Source organism: Trachymyrmex septentrionalis, unplaced genomic scaffold (genome assembly GCF_001594115.1).
Source record: "Trachymyrmex septentrionalis isolate Tsep2-gDNA-1 unplaced genomic scaffold, Tsep1.0 scaffold62, whole genome shotgun sequence".
NCBI classification, from domain to species: Eukaryota; Metazoa; Arthropoda; class Insecta; order Hymenoptera; family Formicidae; genus Trachymyrmex; species Trachymyrmex septentrionalis.
Genome location: NW_017305800.1, coordinates 1,780,078 through 1,790,413, shown reverse-complemented (window position 1 = coordinate 1,790,413; position 10,336 = coordinate 1,780,078). Strand labels below are relative to the sequence as shown.

At 41.1% G+C, this 10,336-nt stretch overlaps 3 protein-coding genes across 6 annotated transcripts in view; 1 reads left to right on the top strand and 2 right to left on the bottom strand.

Annotated features, from left to right (window-relative positions):
- Positions 1–68: 68 nt before the first annotated feature.
- LOC108752723 lies at positions 69–3,945 on the bottom strand. Its single transcript, XM_018493756.1, has 8 exons — positions 3,874–3,945; positions 3,599–3,754; positions 2,696–3,040; positions 1,738–1,905; positions 1,431–1,630; positions 1,077–1,242; positions 849–1,008; positions 69–641 (listed from the first exon to the last, which is right to left on the bottom strand). Exons 1-8 carry the CDS (start codon positions 3,943–3,945, stop codon positions 226–228), a joined length of 1,683 nt encoding a protein of 560 aa, XP_018349258.1. The 3' UTR covers positions 69–225.
- Positions 3,946–5,075: 1,130 nt separating this feature from the next.
- LOC108752899 (39S ribosomal protein L50, mitochondrial) lies at positions 5,076–9,361 on the bottom strand. 2 transcript variants are annotated; one of them, XM_018494083.1, is made up of 5 exons: positions 9,051–9,361; positions 8,747–8,856; positions 5,843–6,045; positions 5,385–5,504; positions 5,076–5,279 (listed from the first exon to the last, which is right to left on the bottom strand). In XM_018494083.1, the coding sequence occupies exons 1-5, from the start codon at positions 9,342–9,344 to the stop codon at positions 5,146–5,148; spliced, it is 861 nt and encodes a 286-aa protein (XP_018349585.1). In that variant the 5' UTR covers positions 9,345–9,361; the 3' UTR covers positions 5,076–5,145. The 2 variants fall into 2 exon arrangements, with proteins under 2 accessions (XP_018349585.1, XP_018349586.1); XM_018494084.1 differs by having other exon boundaries at positions 5,146–5,279; positions 8,747–8,850; positions 9,049–9,199.
- Positions 9,362–9,502: 141 nt separating this feature from the next.
- Positions 9,503–10,336, top strand: part of LOC108752898 (mediator of RNA polymerase II transcription subunit 13-like) — a 34,023-nt gene continuing 33,189 nt past the window's right edge. For 2 of the 3 annotated variants that reach the window (XM_018494079.1, XM_018494081.1), the window contains exon 1: positions 9,503–9,591. In XM_018494079.1, coding sequence (XP_018349581.1) covers positions 9,523–9,591 — 69 coding nt within the window. In that variant the 5' untranslated portion in view covers positions 9,503–9,522. The remainder of the gene's footprint in view (positions 9,592–10,336) is intronic. The other variant, XM_018494082.1, reaches the window with a different exon arrangement.

Here is a 10,336-nt window from a genome sequence, read left to right as displayed (position 1 = left end):
ATATATATATATATATATATATATATATATATATATTTATTTATTTATTTATTTATTACCTAGGGATCGTTTGTAGAACCGTGAAAAAATTTTATTTTCTAGGCTTACATCAAATAATTATAACGTATTAAACTCATCGTAAGATTTACACGATACGAACATTATAATTAGCGATCACTGTGATAAAGAAAAAGAGAGTATATATGATAAGAAACACGTTATATTCTATCTATCACGAATCTCCTTCAACAACAATGCTAACGTGAAATCTATCGATCCGGCTGACTTGAGTCTTCGTTCCAGAGCTTCGAAGTCTGTTCTTTCGAGCCACGTTGGTGGATCGCTCTCCCTCGATGGCAAAGGACACAGCAGCCTTTCGACAGCGGCGCATAATCCGCACCACTCCCTAAATCCCAGCGGCTGAGTTATATCTCCTATCACAGACTTTATATAAGATCGCTGCTCATCCGTCAATGCCTTCCCAATCACTTCCCGAAGAGCTTCTTCAATATCGCTCGGTGAAATGCGTCGCGCACTATGCAACGCCTCTTCGATAAATTTATTAAATATTCGTCTGAATATCAATTTTCTTCCCGACGTGACGTAGGCGTGTTTACTGAGGTACTGAAGTGACGTTAAACCTGTAACGATTACGTTGTCGTGAGTTCCAATCGATGAGATAAAATAGGAAAAGGTATTATATAGCGTATGATGTACTATAAATTATAAAATACAGAAGCTTCAAGAAATGGCTTGCGGGAACGTTTTGTTTAATAATTTTTACTTATTTTAATAGAAAATCACATATTGGAGTATCAAGATACGTATTAATCAATCGTGCGACATACCACAAAGACTTTGACTGTCGAGCAATTCAAATCGTGCCGCTTGACGAGAGAATATCCGAAGAACATTTTCCGCTGATGGACTGGCACTGGTTTGACGAGACCTTCGCAAAGTATATGCATCGCCTTTCACCCGTAATGCTTCTTCTAAGGCGATTCGTCGCTAAAACAATTAAATTATTTATAGACAAGATTTTTATTGGCCGAAGACGATAGAAGATTGGCATCTACCTTGATTGAGAATTCCGTCTCCACCTTGTCACGATCCAGCTCTCTCGACAAATGCTTCAATACATCTGGTTCAAGAAAACTCGGAGGCATCGTGTGACTTGTTGCCTGTGCGGACGTTCTCTTGGGAGACGTCGAGCCATCGACCTCGCCGACGTTTACGTGAAGCCTGTTACAATTCATTCAAGAGAAAACATGATTTTTTTTTAAAAGAATTAATTTTTAGAGAATTATGACAAATTAATTTTTTTCTCGGTTGAATTTGTATATTTGTATTCTCATTATACATACATACACAGATATATATATAAATATAGTGTAATTTCATGCAGATGCCTAATTTTTATGGATACTGACGACGATCGCCGTGATCCGTTTCCGATCTGCGAAACCTGCGTTACCGTGGGCTCGAGCGGATCGCGAACTTCCGTTTGCTGGCCGTAAGTCGAGCCCCTCCTACACTTTCTTTTACGTAATCGCTTTCCCCGTCTTCGTATAATTGTTGGTTGTTGCTCGTTGTCGCTGTCGACTTCTTCTTCCACGTTTCGGGACGAACTCTTTCGTCGATATATAACCGATGGTAATATTATTTTTCAAATGTCGAGCAGTCTCAAATGAGAAGAAGGTACACGTGTAGCTACCTCTAGAAACGAAATTGACTTACCGTTTCACATTTTTCAGCGATAGGCGAGGAAAGTGACGAAGGAGGTGGCACAGGTATCGCTAACGAATGTTGCGGTCGTGAGGTCGGCTTGCAGATAAATATTTCGCTTTTCCGAGGTGTTGGCGGTAGTTCGAGCGTAAGAGCGTGCCAGCTGAACGTCTCGTTTTCCTAAAACCCGAACAAACTATCGATAACACCTTCGCAAACGGACGTCTCAAATAGAGAGAAACAAGAATCACTTCCAGCTTGGAAAGCTAGTTACAATGTTGAAAGCGTTTGGGAATGTTTAAAGTTTAAAGTATTCTTTCAATATCACAATATCTCTTCATTATTAATTAGTTTAATAATTAAATTAAAACTAAATTAATTTTAATTACCCGCAACATATTATTACCTGCATAAATCAGTTCATTTTCTTTTATATTTTACATCTTTATGTAAAAGAAATGGTTTTGTTGAACTAGCTAAAATTTTAAAATTTACAGATATAAATCTGAAAATAATTTTATTGAACCATCAAAATAATTATTTGCAATGATAATACTGCAAAGTTTTGACATTTTAACAACCAATTTAAATGTCCTACATATAATTATTTTAATGGTCTGTTTAAATTATTTTCAGATTTGTATCTAGCTAAATTTTGAAATCCTTCAACAAAAACCGTTCTTTCCGTGTATTCATTTTGTTTATATTTTATTATTTTCATATTACAATAATTTTAATTACCTTCTCTTTTATGTGTATTTTATTAGTGCTTTTGTAATAGAATTCTATATTTTATCCTAACTGCAGCAATTATCTTTACAATTATTCTTAGATCGCTTTACCGTTTCTCCTTTGATAAGGAAACTTATCTTCGAGCGCAATGAGTCAATCTGTCTACAACAAAGGCCGAAAGAAAGATATCATCAGCGGCGACAAATCGTCGGCCGAGACTGTATCTGACACCGACCACCTGCTGGTTCTGCGAGCTCGTTCGGAGATCCAGAACTAGGGTGGTGCGCTCGCGCGGATTGCAGGTCGCCGGCAAATCTTCCTGGGCTGCGCGATCAGTTAACGTCGTTGGTCCGCTGGCGAGCGTAGGCGCCGGGGTCAAAGGTCGCGAATCGGTTTCCGTGTATTTCCGGAAGAGCTCCTCGGGCACCGCCGGAGCGGTCACCTCAGTATTGTAACCATCGCCGCCACCTCCGACATTTCCAGCTGCAGTCTCGCCACCGCCTCCGCCTGCACCCATCGCTAATAGGCTCGTCCGTATCATTTCCATCTCCTCCGGCAGCAAAAGTGCTTTCCCTTCGGTCGCCTAATGAAAAATGCATCATGAAAAATGCGCGAGTTTCGTTAAATGACAATAATAAACGAAACTCGCTGTAATTTATAGGAAAGATGACAACAATTGAGATTAAGTACTTTCCTCCCTTGCTTTCGTAAAATAGTTACCTATGATAGCTCTATTAATTTAATCACTCGCGTGGAGTGTTCAGGATACTCCGGCCTCATAAATTTAAATGTATGAATATTATTTATATAATTTATTATACACATACATTTATAACGAAATTGTTTTATAATTAAAAAAAATTTTGCAATTGTCTTTATTTAAAGGATGTACAAAATATTATCAATCTTTATTTAATTATAAATTATCAAAGAGAATAATACAAATTGAGAATAATGTTGGGGTGTCAGAAACACCCCATGCGAGTAATGTAAGATCAGTTATTATTTTGCATTATGGTCATACATATTACGCGTTCCACATTACTCTTTATAATATAAATGTTACTTTTGTTCATGTAGACATATTTCTTTTACAATATCACACTTATCCTTTCCCTTACGTAACGTATAAATTTTTTACCCATGTGTCCTTAGCGCGTCGAACCACCTCCTTTGCCTCGCAATCCGCCGGATGGTTGCACAACACCGAGCAACCGTAAGGATAAGGATTAAAGAGGCCGGCAAACGGTCGAAGGGCGAACGGCGCTGCTCGGGTACAACCCGATAATTCCACGCTCTACGTATATATACGTGATATTTGAATAAATAAAGAGAAGGGCTGACGTAAAGGGAACGGGGCGCACGTGCGGCGCCCGTTCCGATTTTGCTAATATTCTTTTCTTTTCTTATCTTCACCTTAGGCTTCGGTCTGCGAATCGGCTGAATTCGCGCGGACAAGAGACCAGTCGCACTTGCGATCCCAGGCATTCTGATCGGCGATCGCTATGACTCGTTTTTCGTATATACTTAGTACTTCGTACGCAAATGAGCCGTGCTCCGTCCGTTGGTTACTGCCTTGATACCACATCGGCACACGTTGCTACGTGTGACCGATGGATCGATCGAGGAGAAGTTACGGCTTGCATCCGTGGTTACGCGATCACGTATGTACTTGGCTTCACCAAGTACTTTACACGACATCGAATTCACGTCCTGACTTGCCTGAGAAACTAAAATTTCCCACAAAATGTCGATGTACTTACGCAGGTCGTAAGAGCGTCGCAGAAATGTTTCACTGAGAGAGAGAGAGAGAGAGAGAGAGAGACTCAGCAGTACGTTTATTTTGGAACTGTTGGAAGTTTTCTTTCGCTGAAGTAACTATTTATACAGTACATTTTATCCGAGAGACATTCTGGGAACGTCCTTAGAATGTTCATAGAACATAGAGATGTCTTCTAGACATTTTTGGGATTTTACATCCGTTGGAGATCTGTATATATTCGTATGAATATTCCCGTAAATCAATGATATGCAACCTGCAATGTATGAGTCGGATGACATCCATCTATGAATTTTTTGTGGCTATTAGCTCATAGCTGAAAATATAAAATCATATCTTACGCAAACAAAATAAACATTATAACGGTCCAAAAGATTTTACCTGTTTCTAAAAATGGCCTTCTGAAAGTGACCTTTAAAAAAGATTGCGTATAACTGCTCTAGACATAAAAGTATAATCTAATCGACGCGAAGAAAACGTTCTGCATTAAATATAACCATTCTGAGGGCCATGGCACACAGAAAAATTTATAAGCAGTAAGACGTAAAGAAAATGAACGTGTTGAATTTGCTATTGTTTATGTTATGGCCTTACAGTCTCTACTGTGATTGATTAATTAGCTTATATATTGCTTACGTTTTACTGTTAAGTTTTGTATGTGTTATAACCCGTACATTGTGTGGCTACTGCCTGTTTTCATTAATATAGATGATCTTTAATCTCAACATACGTTTCATTTTTTTTAATTTTTAGAACTAGACAAAAATGAAAAGTAAATTAAATCAAGATAAAAAATAATCTACATTGGTAGGTATAGTATACATTATGATGATTGTTGTTTAACAAGTTTATTATCTTTACGTAATACAACTTTTGTAATTGTTTTTGTAATTTACAACAATGATCCCTTAGATCTTCATCTGTTCGTCCAACCATGGATTGTCCTGCGTATGCCCAGGATATTTCTTCTTATATTTCAAACCAGTAACGATGGTGGAGCTTTTCGGGAAAGCCGTTTGGCCGTTGAACATCGTGTCGGTATCTGGAGAGAGAAAAAAAAAGGAAATTTTATCACTGTACAAACACTGGCCCGTGGGCCGTTGGAAAAACAGCGTGACAGTTCTATAAATTCCGTGGGACATCTCACCCGGATGGAATCGATGATAATCCTGTTGGATGTGCAAATTCTTGGGCAAATCTATTCTACGCAGCGCTTCGTATGGCGTCGTGCTGTCTACCGGTGTCGAATAAAATTGTTTCAGATCCTCTATGTATTTAAGATTCACACTTATTTATTATTGTCAATTGATCGATGCCGTACGTTAGGTTGGTGTAAAATATTCGTCATTTCTTATCATCGAGCTTTATGTCAAAAAATAAAAGAAAATCAAAGTTTAAAAGGGAGGGCTCGAAAGGATCTTTATATATTATTTTTTATTATTGAAATAAATATTTTATTATTATTATTATTATTATTATTTAAATAAATAAGAGGGTATTAAAAGTTTGCCAATTTCAATATTGCTTGGGAATGTTTTTTTTCAGTTGATAAGTATGATGAATCTTTGACACTTGATAGATCGAGAAACTTTTTTGTTTGCTAACCGATACTCTCGATGGTGTAAAGCAATGAGTTGGGAATAGAATGCTTAAACTCCCTCTCGCAGGCGATGAACAACTTAAAGCGAAGAACGGGATCCTCGAGTTTTGTATCATCGTTCACGGGGACGGTTTGACACTCGCAGATTCTGTCAATTCTCTCGGCTGCGTTTTCCGGGGGTTCGTAAGACTTTTGCGATCTCAGAAATCTGAAAGCAGAATATACACAATCACGTCTCACATCGATCGTAGATAATAATTCGGCGTCACGAGATTTCTCGGTGTGAAACATCTTGAATAATTTATGTCTGTTTCTGTCTTATTTTTTATTTTTTTAGAACTAGCAAAAGAAGGTAAAGAGTAAATTGAAAACGAGAAAGTTAATCTACATTATGGACATTAAAACAAAATAAATTGAATCCTGATGGTTCTTCGCGATGATATCCAATATCTATCCAAAAGAAAATTTCGAAATGAGGAGTAAGAAAAAGAGAAAACGATCTTTTATTATTTATATAAATGCCACGAATCATCTCCTCAATTCAATTCTTGGCGAAAATAAAAATCAGAGTGCAAGTTAAATGCAAGAGAAGGGTAACAGAAGCGTAATCGAAGCTTCTAGGCGAAAATTGAGACATCAAAATGTTTTACGTTTCTTTAACATTTCTTTGACATAAAACGAGATGAAAATTTCACAAGTAAGCAAATTCAATAAGAGTCGACCAAATTATAAATAAAACTATAAATATTCTAGTAAATTCGCTCACTTGTAATTTTCACCTCGTTTTAAGGCATACGTATTCGACTGTTAAGAGATTAATTATGATCTTGAAATGGGGTGAAAATGAGCAAATTTACTAGGATTCGATCAATAGAATTATAAGCGTTTTAATAAATTCGTTCACTTTTATAATTTTCACCACGTTTTGAGAAGCACAATTGACCTGAAATCCAGACAATTGAGTGAGAAAGAAAGAGAGAGAGAGAGAGAGAGAGAGAGAGAGAGAGAGAGAGAGAGAGAGAGAGAGAGTAAAAACGATAGATCTCTCCAAAATTGGCCAATGATAACTGCCAGGACCTAAACGTTTAGGACTCGCGCACTTTTCGCATCCGGAAAAGGAATTTTGCTCTTTTTCTCTCCCGCGCGATGAAATTTGTCGTGACGCGTGAGAGGAAAGGACAAAGGGTCCTGAAAGAGGGGGAGCGGTGAAAGGAAAGGAAGAGATCGATGCCCGCTGACCGTACGGTGCTGCCATCCCGCGCGTTCTCCTTCTCTCATTGGACGGCGCTGAACATCGGCGTATTCGGGACATTCGGGTGCCCCGCACCGAAATTCGCGAAACGACGTAGCTGCGGTTCGCTTTCGTAAACAATAATCAATAATCAATCCTGGTATGTCGCTGGTACCGTGCGACGCCGATCGCGACCACCTTTTCCTCCTCGATTCAACGTCGTTTTTCCAGAAGAATCGATCTTGTCGATGGCGATCGTCACGGATGACCGGAAGTCACTCCGTCGATTAATCTGTCTGTTAATCGCGAGAAGGGGAGAAATTTAAATGAGAATCTTTTCCGCGATATTATATATACACCGCGTTCTTAGAGTCGACAAACCCGATCGTATCGGAATCGTTTCTCGCAGGTTTCTTCTATTATTCGATTTTTTGCATGAAAAGAAATGTAATATTTTTCTGTTGAACCCGACCCTTTTGTCTACCATTATTACGTCACAGCGTCATCCGCCCATCTGGCACTTTTGAAAAACTTGCGGAAATCGCACGGTCAATTTTCCGCTCGGTAACTACCCCGTTTCTATCAATGTAGTTTAATTTTAACCTTGATTTAACTAATTCTTTATCCTTTTCTAGTTCTGAGAATTAGAAAAAGATATAAAAATAAATTGAACCGAGATTATAGTTAATCTATACTGATAGAAATGGATATAAATCACGCACAGCGATATAGATAAAAGTATAGATAGATAAATAAAGGCGTTTATTGTTGTACAGCAAGCTCTGTAAAAATATAGAAATAAGAGAAAAATATAAAAACAGAAATGTGCAATTGACGAAAGTAATATAATAAAAATAAATTAAACTGATATCAAAAGAGAAAAAAAGATTGACGAAAGACACGAATATGAAGAAACACTGATAAAAACGTAAATAGCGAACAAGTCGATTCAATCGACAGTCGAATATTCTTCTTCGGTCTTTCATTTTCTTTCCTTTTTTTATTTTTATTTATTTTTAGTATGTTGCGACTTTAAATCGGCTTATAGAGAGGTCGGACTTATGTCCATTTCTATCAATTTAGATTAACTTTAATTACAGCGTAACTTACTTTATATCTTTCTCTAGTTCTAAGAATTATGTCCTTTTCTATCAATACAGTTTAATCTCAGTTCAACTGACCATATCTTTCTTTAATTGTACAAATTAGAAAACAATAAAGAGCAAGTTAATTCGAGATTAAATTTACATTGGTAAAAATGGACATTAATAATAGGTCTTTTCCACAAATATAAATTAACATTAATCTCAGTTCAACTCATTTTTCTTTTGTTCCAATTCTAAAAATTAGAGAAAGATAAAGAGCAAGTTGATCCAAGATTAAAGTGAATCTACATCGGTAGAAATGGACATTAAAAGTCAAAGCGCGGCGTCACGGGGGTGGAAGAGCGGGGAGAAAGAGAGGGAGAGACGGGAGAGAGAAGCGAGGACGCACGGCCCTGAGGACCTGTCAGATTCGTCGAGCGATTGGCTAAGGCGCGGAGGAGTGGTGGTACGAACGGTTAATATGGCCACGGTGCGGCCACCGTTAGTAAAGCAGCGCCGCTACGCAACGCAAATTTTACCGTACGGCTGCGCGACGTGAGGCGCTACGACGTGTCGAACGCGACCGCGCTTACCCGCGGGCGGCGAGCGATTCCCCGGCGGAGTCGATCCGCGCCTTCACCATCATCATTGGCTTCTTCTGGTTCTTATGCCGGGTGATTCCGCGACGCGCGGTCACCTGTGGGAAAAGAAAAAAAGCGGAAAGAAATGACGATCTCAGTATTCTCGGTTAGTGACGCGTGTGCCATCGCCCACGAACGTATGATTCGCGCGCGCATCGACGACGCGAGTGCGTAACGTACGATGGATGGCTGGATGATGTTTGTGTGTGTGTAGACGCGCGTGGCGCGTCTAGAATTATTAGAAATTCACTGACCGTACTGGCGACGAGGATAGCCGATGTACTTTTAAACGCGCTGGTAAACGAGCCATGCCTGATGAGCGCCGCCATCTTTTCCACGCTCGTTGTCGTCGTCGTCGTCGCCGTCGCGGTGTCAATAGCAGCAGCAGCGGCAGCAGCAGCACCGGTGGTGGTGGTGGAGGTGGTAGCAGCAGCAGCACCAGCAGCAGCAGCGACGGTAGCCGTCGACGGCAACTAGAACTGCGGCAGTGAGCGTTAGGGGGCGCACCCGGCGGTTGCGCTTGTTGTTTCCCATCGCCTCCCGCCGCCATTTTACGGTCGCCATTGAGAAGTGAAAACCCTCCTAAATGTACGAATCCGAGTGAATAAAGCGCGGTGTTTAGCCCGCTCTCGTACCGCGGAATCCTCGTGCAAGCGGGATAAGATCGGCGACGGAGTTGCCGTTCGAGTGTTAGACTAAATGAGTGTACGGCGTACGATGGAGAAGCCATGACGCATCCGTCGCATCAAACCAACGGCGCCAGCCTGGAGGACTGCCACACGAATTTCTTCGCACTGGTGAGTGGATCGTCCGCGTATTCGTGCGCGAGTGCGCGGACGCGTGTTCTTTGCCCACAATTTCGATTCCCTCATCTCTGTCCCCGGGAATACCCAATGATACTGGGAGTCTGCTCCGAATTTCCGCGCGACTCGGTTCGGCGAACGTGAGACGATCTCGCCTGGAGAACGGGAGCGAGAGGCCCCCCCAAGGTGGTTTACGCTGCTGCTGTCGCCGTCGCCGTCGCCGTCGCCGGCGGCATCCCACGGCCCCTTAACGTCACGTCGCGACGACGCGAATACGAGCGAGTGAGCGAGCGAGGAACCGAATGAACGAGTGAGCGAATGAGTAATGAGAGCAAGAGAGAGAAAGAGAGAGAGAGAGCGCGACGACCACCGTCGCGCCCCGAACATTAACCTATATTCGTGGCGACGTCGCCGAGTGTCTTGCACTCGTTCATCGTCGCCGACATCAATGTCAACCGTCGACATCGTCATCGTCGTTGCTGTCGCTCATGTTGCTGTTGTGTATCGCCAGAGTCTTCCCCCTCCCCCCTGCCCGTCCCCGCCGCCTGTGTCGCCGGCGGCCCCGTGCGTGCGTGCGTACGTGCGTACGTACGTACGTACGTACGTATGTGTGTACGTTAGTGAGATTTGAAGTTTTGTTGTGTCGAGCCAATGTCACGCCTGATTCACGTCAGACCCCGAAGTCTTACGGTACGTTGGACGAGACGGGGAAAAAAGAGAGCGTGCGTGCGAGCGAGCA